This window comes from Camelus bactrianus, chromosome 1 (genome assembly GCF_048773025.1).
Source record: "Camelus bactrianus isolate YW-2024 breed Bactrian camel chromosome 1, ASM4877302v1, whole genome shotgun sequence".
Taxonomy (NCBI): domain Eukaryota; kingdom Metazoa; phylum Chordata; class Mammalia; order Artiodactyla; family Camelidae; genus Camelus; species Camelus bactrianus.
In genome coordinates, this window is record NC_133539.1 from 50941485 (window position 1) to 50958266 (window position 16782).

Here is a 16782-nt window from a genome sequence, read left to right on the forward strand (position 1 = left end):
TGGTGAGATGGAATAAGGTAGACTTTATTTGTTTGTTTTGTTTGTTTGTTTATTTGTTTGTTTTTAGAATGAAGGGGTTGGGAAGGTGTATTGTAACCTGATGAGGCTTTGATGCCACAGACACTTGGGTTCACATCCCAGTTTCTCCAAGGAAAAAAGGTTAAGTTGGCCAAGGGCCAAGCCCCAGCATCCCTTAATGTGTTAGTCCTTTTATATGTAAAATCAGAATAATAAGTCATCTGGCAGAGTTATTGTAAGTACTAAATGAGATCTTATATCCATAGTTCTCAACTGTGGCTGCACTTTAGAATCAGTTGGAAAACTTTTTACAACATACCATTCTCAGGGTCTCACTCTCTACATAATTCTTTTGTGCAGCCAAGGATAAGAATCAGAGTTAAGGACCACGGGTTTATATAAAACTCCTGTAGGTACTGGAAAATGGTAGTTGTTTTTACTATAGTTACTACACATTCTCTTTAATACAGTTAGGGCTCAATAAACATCATAGGATCTTCAGAGTTGAAAGAGGTTTAATCCATCCAACCTCCCACCCAACATAAGTCACACACCTATACTCAGCCCAGCACCGCTAGAAAAGCAGTCTAGTGTGTTGGTCAGGCTGAGAGTATTGGCTAGAACTGCACTGACCGGGCTCAAAGCCCAGCTCTTCCTCTTACTAGTTGTAAGGTGTAAACAAGTATTTAACCTCTCTGTGCCTTCTCACCTGTAAAGTGCAGTACCTACTTCATAAGGTTGTTCTCAGATCCCAATAAGTTAATACAGTAAAGCTTTGAAATAACAGTGACTGTCACTCAGTATGTAAAATAGTTGAAGGGATGAATGTATTAATCCCTGAATAAATGAACAAATGAAGGAACACTTCTAAAGATGATCAACTTCAATTTTAACATTTCAGGTAAGAGGATGAGCACATTTCTGTTAATGTTCTCAGCTCTAGTTTTTAGTAAGTTCATTTTATGTTATATGAAATCTCCCTCCCTGCAACTTGGGTCTATCTGGCCCTTATTCTTCTGAGAACACATAGAACAAGTTTTTCCATTTACTACAGCCATTCAAATAATTGTAGCTGGTTTACTTTCCTCCCCAGATCTTCTCTTTTCCCAGCTAAAGCATCTCAGTTCTTTCAACTATTCCTTGCTAATATGTTTTCAAATCTTTTCAGCATCCTGATAGCTCAAGAAATTAAATTCCAATCCACCATATATCCCTCCCAATTTTGTATGTTCTTCGAAGGATCCGGATACTTTCCAGAAGATATAAACTATCACTTTACCTGCTGGGGACACTGTATTCCTTCAAGGCAGCCTAATATTACATTATCTTTTGGGTAGGAAGGCTGGTTTATCATACCCTGACTCACATAATCCATTTGTAACCAACTAGAATAACTAAACCTTATCTGCATGTTCCTAACCATGTCCTATCTTATACAACTGAACTAGCTAGATTTGGAAGTCTATCTACAGAACTATCTTAAATCTGTTTCCTGGACTCAGGCTTATTGGTCCAGCCTGTGGCTAATTCTGTTAACCAGCTCTTTAGGCAGACTGTCAAGTTTCGTGTCAACCCTGAGGAAGTGTAAACAGAAAAGAAAATCATAGTATGCAGTGGTGCAGCGGGTGTGTTGCTAGAAGGAGGTTGGCTGGAGGCCAGACAGGGTGCTCCCCAAAGTGACAGTACTCAGATTCATCCCCTACATTCCAGGGTCGGTCCCCGGTCCCCACTCTCACAAACTCCAACACTCCATCTCAACAGTGTGCCAGAGCTGTTCAGGTTGAGATTCACAAAGATGACTGCATATAAACAGATACTTTGTTTTTACTTTATAGTGTGAAATACAAATGTGAAGAGAATAGTAGCTCCTGGTTTGTTAATGTTTACTGTGTGTCAAGCACAGTTCTGAGGATTCTACACATATTATTTCATATATTTCTCAAATCTCTGAGTTAGGTGCATCTTACAGATGAGAAAGCAGAGCAGGTACTCTTTGAATCCTTCCCTCTCACTCAGTTCAGGCAGTTGGCTCCAAGTCCTGTTGCCAAGTGTCCAGTTATCCAGCCTTTTGTATCTATCCCCTCCCTTCTACTCTCCTGTCACCATCCTAGTTGTGGCCCTCATCTCGTCACACTTCCATCATTTCCACAGCTCATTCTCTCCCTTCTCTGGTCCGTTTCTGCACTGCCACTTATATTTCTAAGACACAGCTTGCAGTGCACCATTCTTCTTGTTTAAAGCCATTAATGGTTCCTTGTTGCCATAGAATAAGAACTCAGATTCCTTGGCATGGCCCAAAGGTCCTTCATCTTAGAGTCTGTAATTCACCTCCTGCCACCTCCCCACTTCCTGGACCCTCCTCAGCCTCTCCTCCTCCTCAAAGGTTTCTCATCAATATTGTAAATTGACTGTACTTCAATTTTTAAAAATTGTATCTTAGAAAGTTTACATTAGTAGCCATCTGGGTCAACTCATAATTGGCTGGACTGACACACTGAGCTACTATATCCACCTGTGTGCAACAAAAATTTACTGTGCACCTACCATGTCATGCATAGGCCACACATCTTACCTGAATTCTCCTATTTAATGGTAACAAGAACCCTATGAGGTAAGCACTATCACCTTCCCTTTTAGAGATGAAGAGACTAAAGCATAGAAGGTCAACTTGCCGAGTGTCATACAGCTTAACGTGAGAGGGGTGGCTTGCTTGACCCCAGAACCAGGCAATTTCCCACCGACTCCCTACTTCTGGCTCGGCTGGGTCTAATTCGTACTCCTGGATTACGAACTCCTTGCAGGCAGGAACAGTGTCCGCTTTGTATCTAGTGTGTAGCTCCATGCCTGTGAATGTTGTCACTTCAAACGTATGTCTGATCCACAGAAAGGAGAAGGAATGTGTCCCAGCCAAGCCCGGAGAACACTTGTTGGCCTTAAGGGAAGTCCAAGTGAGGTTCACTGCTCTCTAACAGATTGGGAAGTTGTGGGAACTGCCAGGCTGCTGAGGTCCAAACTTACCGAAGGCGCCGATCTCCGCAGCGAGTTCCTAGTCACAGCATCTGCCCAAGGTCTCCGTTTACCGCGGTTGCCAACGGCAACACCACCCCGCCTCCAGGAGGGCGGAGACAGGCGTCCGTGAAGCTCATGCGCCGCCTAGAAGCAGCTTTTTAGAGAAATACCGCAGTGGTGCCCGGAGGACATTCAATCTTATTTGCCTTTCTGGTCCCGGCTATTTCGTGGTCCATGACTCAAGATCAAAGCCAAACAGAAAGCCCAGCATTTTATCAGCTTTTTATCCCAGTTTAATTTTTATGTCCAGCTATATTATTATCATCATCCTAAGGATGCTTCATTGATAATTAAATGAAATGATCTGAACAATTTTGAAAATATGCCCAATGATACAAAATGGCTCAAAGGGGCCCTGATCGCACACAATCATCAACAAAGATACGTCGCAGGGCGAATTTCCTTTTACTTCTTTGTTTTACACTATGTTATCTTGTCCTTTAAAAGTAAATATTTTATGTTGTGGGCTCCTTGGTCACGGGACTCTAGGCGCACAAAATACAGGCCTAGCTTCGCAGATTTCTCGGTTCAGCAATCTGCTCTTCAACTGCTCTGTGGCACAGTCAGCGATTATACTTATTTTTAAGTACCTAACTAATCTGACTGCTTACAAAACGTTTTGAAATGGCTACAACTTCGCAATGTGACAAACGACTTTGTGCCCAGAGTAGGTAAAGGATTCTTGTAATTCAACAAGAAAAAAACTAATCACCTAATTTTTAAATGGGCATAGGACTTTGAATACTTCACCACATCGGATGTACGAGCCGTCAATAAACACATGCAAAGATGCGTAACAGTAGGCCCCAGGGAGATGCACGCTACAATGTTTACACTCCGCACCCACTGGAATGGGTAAACGTTTTAAAACTGTCTGCACCAAATGTGGAAGGATGTGGAGCAAATGGAATTCTCATATACTGCTGTTGGGAATGCACAGTAGCACAACCACTTTGAAAAAACATTTGGCAGCTTATTTAAAAGTTAGATACATAACAAGCCATTCCATGTCCAAGATATTACCCAAGAAAATCAAAAACATCTGTCCAAAGCTTGAACATGAACGTTCACAGCAGCCATATTCATAAATAGCAGAAACTGGAAACAACCCAAATGGCCATTGACAGGTGAATGGATAAGTATCTATAAAATGGAATACTACTCAGAAGTAAAAAGGAAGAAACTGATACACACAGCATGGATGAATTTCAATTAGGATGAGTGAAAGAAGCCAGGCACAAACAATAATACAGGTGTGTGATCCCACTTATATAAAATGCAAACCAATCTATCGTGACAAAAAGCAGATCAGTGGCTGCCTAGGGCTGGAGCCAAGGGATAGACGCACTGCAGAGACAGGAGGAATCTTTTAGAGATGGCAGAAATAGTCTTAATTGTGGTGGTGGTTTGTGTATATATATGACTGCCAAAAGTCAATGAATTGTTCTCTTTAAATGTATGTATGGATGTCATTTAATGTCTATAAATTATTTCTCAATAAAGTTGATAAGAAAAAGATGTCTGTATTATATTTTATTAGTTCCATAATGTTCCACAATGATCTTCCAAAAATGTTGTACCATGCATTTGTTGGGAACATTAAAATGTTCTCCTTAGTCAAGTATTCTGCAGGATTAAAAAACAAGAGCATTATCCTTGCTGTTAATTATTAAATAGTACATCCAGGGTGTCAAAAAGTCAGAAGACATAGGATAAACTAATTTTTTAATTGAAGTATAGTCAGTTTACAGTGTGTCAATTTCTGGTGTACAGCATAATGTTTCAGTCATAAATATATATGCATATATTCCTTTTCATATTTTTTTCATTATAGGTTACTACAAGATCTTGAATATCTTATGCTATACAGTATACTGTATAAACTTGTTTATCTACTTTGTATATAGTAGTTAGTATCTGCGAATCTTGCACTCCCAATTTAACCCTTCCCACCTCCCTTCCCCTCTGGTAACCATAAGTTTGTTTTCTGTGTCTGAGTCTTTCTGCTTTGTAAATAAGTTCACTTGTGTCTTTTTTTAAGATTCCACATATAAATGATGCCATGTGGTATTTTTTTTCTTTCTGGCTTACTTCACTTAGAATGATGATCTCCAGGTCCATCCATGTTGCTGCATATGGCATTATTTTATTCTTTTTTACGGTTGAGTAGTATTCCATTATATATAAATACCGTATCTTCTTTATCCAGTCATCTGTTGATGGATATTTAGGTTGTTTTCATGTCTTGGCTATTGTAAATAGTGCTGCTATGAACATTGGGGTACATGTATCTTTTCGAATCAGAGTTTCCTCTGGATATACATCCAGGACTGGGATTGTTGGATCATATGGTAAGTCTATTTTTAGTTTTTTAAGTAATCTCTATATTGTTTTCCATAGTGGCTGCACCAACTGCATTCCCATCAGCAGTGTAGGAGCATCCCTTTTCTCCACACCTTCAGTATTGGATAAACTTATTTTTAAACAGCATGTTGGTTACATTTTTCAAATACTATGCTCAACATGTTTTATTTCAATCTCCAAACATCTTTTCAGGTGAAACAGCTCTAAATTTAAAGCACTGGGTCCAGTTATTAGTTTGAGAAAAACACAAATTCACTACAGAATGTCTGAAAAAATCCAGAAACACAGAAGGAACAGTGTATTTATTTGTACACCAAAAACTTGGCAGTCATCATTACTGAATGCTTGTGAGTCAGGTCCTTGTTCTTAACATATTTACATATATGTACCTCACTTAATCCTCACAACCCTATAAGAAAGGTATTCTCCCTGACTTTCAAGTGGGAAAAATGAGATTAATTTGCCCATGGGACACAGCCCAAGTAACAGAGATGGCACGAGAACCCAAGTTTTCTGATGACAACCCTTGCGCCCTTGGCCACTATGCTATATTAGTTATTTCTTTCCAGTTAGTACAAGTCCAATAGTTGTTTTAGAAAAGAGCTTCAAGTCCTAGCTTCCTTTCTTATAAGCACGCTGACATTGGGTCACTTCCTCCGCCTCTAGAGCTCAGCTTCCTCATCTGTAAAGGGCGGTGGGTGGCATTTAAACATGACCAACTCATAGGCTTACTGTGTGATTTAAACAGATAAGGGGCTAGTGCAGCTCAGCACCATGCCTGCCACAGCACAAGCTCAATAAGGCACACCTACTACCTCACGGGGCTTCCACAGCACACGCCGGGAGAGGGCAGCGCAGCACAGGCCCTGGAGAAAGATGGCCTACCTCCCCAGTCTAGTGCCGCCACTCCCTGCTTACGTGACCTTAAGAGACTGCTCACCTCCTCGTACCTCATTTCTTCATCGGCAGAGTAAGGATACAGTACTTACCTCATAACAGTGTCAAGAAGTCTGTGGCTAAAACAGTACCTTCGCAAAAAGTAAACAGTTACTAAATTCTGCCAATCCAAATGATTTTGCTATACAGTATAGGAATGATTATACCCTCAACTGTGGATTGAACTATCAATCTAGCTTCTCTTTCAAGCTGCAAATTGGAGAACTGTAAATTTTATTAAAGTTTAGCAAGTGATCAGCAGCTTTCTGGGGCTGGAAATTGGAGGACCTATATGTTATAAAAAAAACTTGCTTCTAAACACAGGTAATGAGTTTGGACTGTTAAAGTAAATACAAATGCAGTACATCACAGTCAAATATAGCAGAGTTCCCCTGTCTGCAATGCTACAGATCAATGGTTCTCAAATTTGAACACGCACCAACTCACATGAAAGGCGTATTAAAAGAGCTTCTGATCAGTAGATCTGGGGTAGAGCCCAAGAACTCTCATTTCTAACGTAGCGAGGTGATGCTGACACTGCTGGTTGGGGCTCAAGACCCACTGATGCAGCTGGCTCTGAAAGCTGATAAAGAGGGGCTGATGAAGGTAATTAAAACCAAATATGCACTAATTATGACTTGGGGATAAGAAATGTCTTTATAATGATGATTCCCAAGCTTGGCTGTGCACTGGAATCATCTCAGGAGGTTTTTAAAACACGAATGTTTCTGTCCTTCCCCCAGAGATTCTAATTTAACTAGTCTGGGGTGAGGATTAGGCATCGGGAATTTTAGAAGGTCCGCAATGACTCTAACGGCAGCTAAAGTTGAGAAGCACTACTTCAGACAGCCTAAGAAAGAAAGGCCCTTTTCTCTGCATCTATTATTGTTGGAGTTTTGTCAATCTACTTTTGTATTTTATCAGCAAAAACAAATATGAACAGGATGAATACTTAAATGTCAGCCCCACAGGTTGCCAGTGAGCTAGTGGCAAAAGATTTTTTTGTTTTGGTTCTCAACTCTGGCTGCACGTTAAATCAACCTTGAGCAGCTTTTAAAGATGTCATACCAAACATTTTAGAGGTTTAAAGAAATACACAGGAAAAACAAAGAGCCAACCAGCTGGAGAATATTAAGGAAAATACATGTCAAAAGAATGCATTCACAAACAATGTGGACACCTTGACATCTCAATAATATATGGAGTAACACTAAAATTTTTTAATATCCCAGACAAGAATAGTATTTATTAAATACCAAGTTTCAAAAAGTGCAATGCAGATGGAAGACTGCAATAATGCAAATATATACAGATGACTTCACGTAAATAAAATCAGTGATACCAGAAGAAAATGTTTTTGCCACAACGAAGAGGCCCAGATGAAAAATGAATAGGATGCTTCCTAGAACAGTGACTTTTAACTTCAGGAGGAGGGAAGGTGTTGTCTGAGGAAGTTCCCCAAAAAGTTTCAGGGTGTTTCGCCCACCCCATGCCCATCACACTTAGACTGAGAATTCCTATAGAGCCAAGGAGCAGAGACCATTCAAAAGGCAAGTTTAAAACAGGAACTAATAACTGAGACCAAACAGGTGCCTAGAAGAAAAATCTACCCTGAAAGTACAGTAGATTCAGGGCTGGGAAAACTGATAGCCATGTTTTGTACGCCACTCTGTTTCAAACATTAAAGAAACCAATAAATCAATGTTACTGCATTTAGATAATTGAGCTCAATGATCGTTATTTATTTGATATACATTGCCAATACTGATGACATTTTCAGATTTAAAGGCTACGTAAGAAGTTTATAATATTGTATATATTATATACAACCACCCTTACCTGCTGAAGTAAATATAAACAAATATTCTCACACTTACTTTTTAAAAGTATACACTCACTTAATGGAAAAAAGTGATGGACTACAGTGACTTCCCCTAAAAGGAGGTGTTAAATTTTTCTGAAAGCCAGATTTTAATCACACAGAGGCATTTTATTGTAAGTTATATGCAAAGAGCAACTTAGTTCTTCAGAAAAAGATAAAAATAAAATATATCAATATTTAAGATATACTAGACCCCCCAAAAAAACCTGAATAAAGATGGTAAAGATAAAAAGATATTAATCCAAAAAACCCTTGAATGTATTAAGATATAAAACTTTAATTTCCCTCTAGTCAAAATTTTATTCACAAGAGGTTGTAGATTGGTTGATTGCTAGAAATCTATTTGAAAGGTCAAAAAATCACAATAATTGCTTTATTTCTTTGTTCCATTAGTACTAAGTCACGAGATCTTTGTAAGTTTTATCTGAAAGAAGAACACAAAAACTTGAAAGCAGGAGCAGGGAAAGGGGAGTAGGAAGTCAAGAATATATTACTGAGAGCAAACTGTGAAACTCAACCTCGCTTACGACACGTGGGTAGAAAGAGCAAACCAGCCTTCCTCATTTTGTTTCTCGGTCTGTTGAACAAAGATGCAAAAAGGATTTAAAGTAATCAGGAACATGAGACCATTCAAGATTTACAATTATTTATCAAGTACACAGAACCAAAGTTATCCTACACTGCTGAAAGGTACTGAAAATTAAATTGCTACTGGCAATTTTTATTCTCTAACAGAGACACTCCCCAAAATTCCCTGGTCGGCATATCCCCTCATTGATTTGGGAGGCCTAATTTTTAAAAAAAGAATAAATCCAGTATTTTATGTAAATCATAGAAACAGCTTTTTAAAATAACAAAAAGTTATTTGATCTTAGTAAATTAAATGTGTTACTAATGATATAAAACAGTTTACATTAAAGCTGTTTCAGAATATAAGAAACAGCAAAGGACAAATCTTCCAGGGCTGGGCAACTGCGACATCTGAGCCTACTGATTGATTTGGTCGATAAGTACTCAATGATTATTGATGCATTCACTATTTGGTCTGATTACTGAAGTTAGTACTAAGAATAACAAGGAAGGCACCCCCCCTTATCAAATAGCTGCCAGCTCACGTTCGCAAATGTAATGTTTGTGATTTTAAAGATATCCTGAATATATGCTATGACCAAACAGTCAAAAGAACTATATTTTGCTGTATTTTCAGCACAGAAAAATGACTTTTGCAAAAATTTTGGATATATTGTAAGATGCTTAGTTTCTGTATATTCCTCTTGCAAATCAGAACACATAAAGAATATGTAAGACATTTATTTTCCCTTTGTGCTATAACCTAAGTGTGGCATGTCACCTCTCTGTGCACACTCAGATACAGCACCTGGGGCAGAGTGACAAGGAAAGTGACTAGCCCCAGGGCTCGGGCTATCCCAAGCCTCACACAGCCACAGCAAGGACTGAGGAAACTCGTATCTCAGTACACCTATAGCCCATTCAAGGCTCCCCTGTGTATCTTGCCACACTATTTGGAAAGCTTTGCTTGAAATAGTAATGTCCAGTCTCTGCCTGTTGAAATCTTATTGAACTTTATCTTATTCCTTAGCTACCCTAGGAAACAAAAGAAGTGTATGCTTATTTGTTTTTCTCTAATGAAGGTGAATTTGTATTTCTTTTCGTCTCGGAATTCTGCATCATCTTTAAGATAACAGGAATAATAATTAAGCATGGAAACTGCCAAATCAGCCCGCTTCCTCCCTCACCCTCTACACACATTTCACAATCACATTTTCTCATATACCTTTGCTCTCGGATTAAGCGGTGTCAAGTGCCCGCTTCCTGAGCTGGCATTTAATGGAGAAGAAGAATTACTAGTAGCCCCTGAAGATCTATTTATGAGAAATGAAAGACAGAAAGAGAGTAATCTGTTATTATTATTAACTTTCAAAAATTATGTAAGACACAATTCTCAATACTGGCAAGAACCTAAAAGGGAATGGATGACTTAAGTCCAAAGGAGGTAAATTATTAGCAAGGTATTTTCACCAGCCTAAGTCTTCTTTTTTTAATTAATAGACTTTCTTTTTAGACTATGTTTAGGTTTACAGAAGGACTGAACGGAAAGTACAGAGACCACTATAGTATCATGGATGTGCAGGGGTAGGGGAGAAGCCAAGGCCGTGGAAGAGTGCTGAGACTCAGAGCGGTGCAGTGGCAGCATGGAGAGTGGAGGCAGAGCCAGGGACATGCTCAGTGTCACCATTTAGCAACCGTGTGACCCATCGAGACAATTCAGCCAATTAGCTCCATGAGCTTCGGTTTCACTTATTAAAGGAAGAAAATACCGCTGGTCAATTTGCCCACCCTGTCATATATTATCTGCTAATTCTGTAACCCATAAAGCACTCTACATATGTGCTATTATCCCATTTTTCAATAGCCAACCCAGTGCTTTTCTACTTAATTAAGGCTTGTTCCTCACTACTTTTTTTCCTCCCAAAATTCTCCTCCCCAATTATTCTATTTTCTCTACATGAGTGAATCTGTCTGGATCTATGTCAGACACTATGCACTTCCTTTCTTCACAGAAGGAATAGAATACAAACCACCATGTTCTTGATTTTAACCCTACCTTCTTGTATTTAGCCCACTGGTAGGAGAGACAGTACTGCATTTTGAGCTTTCTGGGGCTTCTGCTCCTGGAATAGACACCTCAATTGTCCTCCTTCCTCCTTCTAAAAATATAAGAATAAACATTAGTTTCATTAAAATTTAACTTGATATCTGTCTTACTGTAAATTTCACATTATAAATTTGAGGGTTCTTTCTACATTTTTATCATTATGGCCCATAAATGCACTTCAAGGATTTTTTTTTTAAATGAGCTGTGAGACAAGAAACTTCAGTTGCTAGTGTCAATTCAGTAGCATGCCAGTTCATAGAGAGCCAGAATGTTCAGACAAGTGGTACCATGTCAGATCTGCAGCAAGAAACAGAAATGAAGAGCTGGCCCTAAAGGACATGAGAGCTTGGTCAGAATAGCTTATCTAAAGCTTTCCAAAAAAAAAAAAAGGAGAGGAAATTTCTGAAGTTATTCAGTAAAACTTTAAATCCTCTAAATCTATTACATTACTACCATTACTGCAGACATTAAATTAGGATGGGAAAGTTGGCTGAGGAGATCATGTAGCCAATTATAAGTATAATTATGTACATTTTCAAGATTTCAGAAGTATCTGATTTCAGAATCAATCAAATATTTACTATATCTACTAATGACAGGCTTTATGTCCATCTCAGTGAGTTTCACAGAGGCTCCTAAGAACCACTGCTTAAAACCAGTGATTTCTAGGCTTTAAGAGGTAATGAAGCCCTATTCAATTTTGTAGCACATTCCTTGTTTACCCTAGAAAACAAAAAAGGTTTTGCGTGGCATATGATTTATTTTTATCTCTATCATTACAGCCCACCGAGGCTCCTGTGAAACCAAGAATTTTACTAAGAAAAGAATATCTCAGACATAAGCACTGGAAGGGAAACTACACAGTTGCAAAGAGTTGCAAGGATGCCAGGTACAAGGATGCCAGTTTGCTTCAGAACTTCAGACAAATCACTCAACTTCTTTGTGCCTCAGTTTACTTATTTACCGAATAGGTCTATCAGCTTTGTCTACTCCGAGGGTGTGCTGAAAACTAAATGAGATGACAGAAGTGCAAGTATTATTAATCTCAAAGAACTAGTGAAATAAATGTCTCATTTAATCATAAAATTATTCTTAAGAGTGACCTGCTTTATTCTTCTTCATTGCACTTATCACCAACTGATATTTTCTCATATATTTATTTGCTTATTTGTTTACTGCCTGCTCCCCAACTTGAATACTGGAGTAGTCAGCTGGGCAGGGACTTGTCCTGTTCGACACAGTACTCCCGGTACCCAGAACATGGCAGGCACACAGTTGGTATTCAGATACATTTAGTGATTTAATTTATTCATGTCAATCAGAAGTTCCCTCTAGACTTTCTTACTATGAATAACAGGAGACAAAGCTATAATGTGAAGGGGCCCAGAATAAACCAAGTAGAAGGGTCTTAGGGAAATAAATTATCCAACATTTTCCAATAATTTCCAAATCATTCTGCTTTCTGGCTCTATAGTTTCAAAAAGGAAGTAACTCCTGTGAGAAAAAGTCTTATTGGCAGACACCTTAAAGGTAACCTACCTCAGCCAGCCACAGGACACAGGAGTCCCTTTAACACACCACTTACTGATGCAGAGCTTCTATTCCTGACACTTAGAACCTCCCCTCACACCAGGCCTAACTTAGTCTCTCTACAACATTCATGCAGCTCTACCCCCAAGGGTCTTAATAATTCAAAAATTTTTGGCTAAACAGCAATTTGAGATCTACTGCATTTCATCAGTACTTTTTTTAATGTGAATACAATGACAACTAATTTTTCAGTTACTTTTCTATTATTTAGAACCCCTTCCAGCTTTCCACATTCCTAAATGAAACAACAGAACAGAAAGTTTAATTTACAAGTGAAAATGACTTAATGGTTTTAACAGAATAGTAACTTGTAATTTGTAATTGCTAATGCAATTCTAAATGATCATTTTGCTGCTATATAATTAGCTGCAGCATATGTCCTAAGTGAATCATACACTGTGATCAATCCCATGTACATGTAGGGCAATGTAGGAACTCAGACACCAAAGATTAACTGCATGGGATAGCTTTTTATCAGAAGACCCGCCTCCTAGTCCCATTTCTGTCACTTATTCTGTGACTTAGGTCTGTTTCTTTCTATATAAAATTGAAGACATTGAAATATCTGCTCTCTGAGATTTCTTTTGACTAAATATTTACTCACAAAATCAAGAAAGTGAAAATGTTCATATGTCTAAGCTTTTAAGTCATAAATTTGTGACTAACCAGTCCATGCTCTGAGAGGTGACTGAATAGGTGACATTGCTGGCGGGGAAGGATTCAGACCGATGAGTTTCTGCTGCTCTAGTAACTGCAGGAGTTTTTCACGAGCCTCCATACTCTGCCGATTCAATTCTGCAATTCGTTCTTCCATGCTACTTGGTGTTAGAGGTTGTACTGCTGGAAAAGTCTTTAAAAAAAAGGGCACAGATTCCATGTTAGAAATAATCCAAACAATTATGACTTTTTGTAAAAATAAACTCTTCCACTAAGAGCCATCAAAGTATTCATAGCCCTTGCTACATGCAAACTTGTCTAGTAAGCGAGTAGTAGTAAGATTAACAAATCACCTAACATTTAAGGCTAAAGTAAAGGGATACTAATTTTCTACTATTGGTGCCACATAAGTTCTCTAGTCCCTTTGTCCATGGAGAGTGTCTGTGGGACAGAGCAAAACCTCCCTGCACCTCTTAGTGTTTGTTGAGCTGCACAAAGATCATATGAGCAAAGACACTGCTTGTAGTGACTGGCTTCTAATTAACATCCCTATTAACACGCTGATTGCCACGTCACCCAAATCTAGGTGACAGCTGTGTCTCCTCAGGGGCACCAGATCCACAGTGGGTGATCAACAACATGTTACAGACAGGTCTGGGGTTTGAATCACAATATACAAAAGAGGATCTGCTGTAGTTGAAACAGATGCTTCTATAATTATAATCTTTATACCTGCATCATGAGCTATTTGGCAAAGATTTGTAGGAATCTTATACTCCTTCTGACCGTGTGTCAGCCTCCCCGGGCTACTCTAGCCTAAGACATCTGATTCAAGAAAATGTGTGACTGGAAAGGAATATGAACTGAAAAGGAGCCACCCAAGGAGTATAACGTAAGTTTGATTTGAAAATTGTTGAAAGGAATGTATATGTCACTCTTAACTATTTCACTTAGTCTAATATGTCCCTTTGGGAGAAAAACAATCCCTAATAGAAATCACTAATTTGTAGCTTATGCTCACTAGTTAAAAAAAGAGACAAGTAAAACAGTATGAATTAAAAATCATTTTGTAATTCCGATGAGAACAAAAAGGGCAGTGAGGGCGATAATATTAGATTATCCTCTCTAGCCTGATTGCTATACTAAGAAAAGGGGGCGAGCTCAATTTTTAATTCAGTGGCCTTTTTTAAACCAAGAGTTGCCTGTTTCAAATAACCTTCAAAACTCTGCAAACATAGAAGTGCCTCCATGGACTAAAACCGAGGCAGTCTGTACTCACACACAACCGTATGGATGACTGCTGCCCTGCTAATACTCTTTCGTGGCCCCTCTGCCAGTGCGTGACTGCTCCTCCTGTGACTCCATACCCATATTGCCCGTAATCCCCATGAGCCAGTGCTACCAGGGATGCCCTCACCCCCACCCTCCCCTGTAACCTTCCTCATGGAAGCCCTCAATCCCCCTCTGGTAGAGTCCTTATGGAAGCAATCACCTCTGGAACCCCTAGTCCAAGAAGCTGGCCAGCTCCTTCCTGCTACTAAAATGAAGCCCCATCCCCTATCAGAACCCTGACAGGTGCCACCTTAGCTCATGAAGGGGTAATAAGAAGTCTCTCCCATTACTGGGACCAGCATGAGGATGTGTGTTATAAATACTCCACACCTGGAACTTAGAATCCCTTTTCTCCTCACAAACAAGGAAACAAAGGTTGATGTTACCAGGTCAGCTCACAGTTTACTTAACTTACAGAATTCCAGCACTACAATGTGCAGACATTTGCTCCTCAAAATGTAATCCTCGGACCAACGTCACCTGGAAACTTATTAGAAATGCACAGGCCCTACCTCAGACAAACTCAATCAGAAACTGCATTTTAGCAAGATGATTTCATATGTACATGAACGTTTGACTTTAGTAATTCTGTAAAACATCATTTCTATAGAAAAATGCACTCTGTGTCCTAAAAAATCATCTACTCATAAGCTGAGAGACAACTACATATAATTCTATTTAATGAGCACCTTTAAGAGTAAAAATGATTTCAATTAAAACATAGTTGTGTGGCAAACTTTCAAGACATGTTAACTCTACATTTTATATTTAAAACTTCATCCCTAGCTTAACTTTAGCTTTCCTACACTTTTTTTACCTTTGTCCTATTTTCCTCATTCATTTTGCCATTTTTAATGTTATGCTATCCTCTTTTAATGTCTGTGCAATGTAAACAGATAAATAACCTCTACTTATTTTGTGACGAGGACATGACAAAGCATAAGCTATCTAGGGGCAGGGTCACTTCTGGAAGGAAGTCCCTTAAGATGTTCCAGCAATATACTTAAATTCCTATATGTCCACAGTCAATCCTTAACTGGTACTCACAGCGGTCATGTCACTGGCATGACTTGTCTCCTGTTTGTTAAACTCCCGAAGTCCATCCCCTTGCTCTCCTCCTGGCCCAATAATATTATTCAGATGTGCCTTGATAGCTGAATTCTGCAGTGTCAACTCAGCAATTCGTGCCATGATGTCCTTTCTTTGTATTAACGTCTCATTTGTTCTAAGCTGTTGTCCATCTCCCAGTACTGGGGGTTCTTCTGAGAATGCAGGGTTTCTCGATTGCTGACCACTTGAATGGGAGCTGCAGAGGGGCTGAGAGAGGTTAACAAAAGGGGCTTGGGTTTTGTTCCCCAAATCTTCTCCCATGTGAGAGGCCCTCCACCTCTGAGTAAAGAGGTGACTCTCTTCACTTGAATTCTGAACGTCTGTGCCAGTAGGTAAGGTCTTCTCCCAATTTTGTTCCTTTTCAATTATTTCCACAGTTGGAGGAATTCGTGGAGCAGGCCGAGTTTGAACAGTCCTCCTCAACACTGTAGATTAAAATTAAACCATAATAAGCATCTGTCATTTATCCATAGTTGGCACTATAATCATCTCATTACCCATCATGAGAGTTAGACAAGTATTTCAACAGGCGGGCTTGGCTTCTGAATGCCTCAAGAACAGACCAGCAAGGCCACCTCTAACAGTTAAGTACAGGGACTTTTATATCCTTAAACCTTATTAGCATCCATGTGAAGAACCAGCTACCAAGTTCACATTTTAACACATATATTAAAACTCACATCTGGGAATCTTGAGGTGGGGGGAGTATAGATACATAATATAAACTGAGGATGGGCAGGGAAAGCATCTTTGAAAAAGTACAAATCTTAGATAATTACATACGTGGCAAAAAGTAAAGCAAAGAACATTACAGTCAGAGAGAACAACAGATGTGAAGGCCAGTCTAGCTACAGCATGGCAACAAGGGAGAACTGGGAACATGCGAGCCTGGAGAGGCCTGCAGGGGCCATTTCTTGAAGAGCTTTTTAAACCATGTTAGGAATTTTATAATTTAATCCAAGAGCAATGAAGCTTGGAGAAGCCTTGGCAATGACTCAATTTATATATTTAACACTTCTTAAATACTGTGATAACTAGAAGGTCCAGGAACAGAAGTAGGGAGACCAGTAAGCAACTGTAGCGGGCAAGAAGATAGATGATGGTAGCTTTGACTAAGATATGTTGGCTATAGAAATGGAGAGTAGGA

The 16782-nt window shown here is 39.1% G+C and overlaps 2 protein-coding genes across 11 annotated transcripts in view; both read right to left on the minus strand.

Moving 5' to 3' along the window:
- The window catches only part of CFAP44 (cilia and flagella associated protein 44), a 107862-nt gene extending 94638 nt beyond the window's left edge, over positions 1-13224 (minus strand). For 7 of the 8 annotated variants that reach the window (XM_010970814.3, XM_045507244.2, XM_045507241.2 and 4 more), the window contains exon 1: positions 3037-7968. The gene's annotated coding sequence lies outside the window, so the exon portion shown is untranslated. Of the gene's footprint in view, positions 1-3036; positions 7969-10895; positions 10999-13202 lie in introns of those variants that run through there. The other variant, XM_045507242.2, reaches the window with a different exon arrangement.
- The window catches only part of SPICE1 (spindle and centriole associated protein 1), a 49606-nt gene continuing 40929 nt past the window's right edge, over positions 8106-16782 (minus strand). For all 3 annotated transcript variants that reach the window (XM_010970812.3, XM_045507256.2, XM_010970813.3), the window contains exons 14-18: positions 15573-16060; positions 13203-13386; positions 10896-10998; positions 10065-10152; positions 8106-8846 (exon numbers count right to left, since the gene is read on the minus strand). In XM_010970812.3, coding sequence (XP_010969114.1) covers positions 8793-8846; positions 10065-10152; positions 10896-10998; positions 13203-13386; positions 15573-16060 — 917 coding nt within the window. In that variant the 3' untranslated portion in view covers positions 8106-8792. The remainder of the gene's footprint in view (positions 8847-10064; positions 10153-10895; positions 10999-13202; positions 13387-15572; positions 16061-16782) is intronic.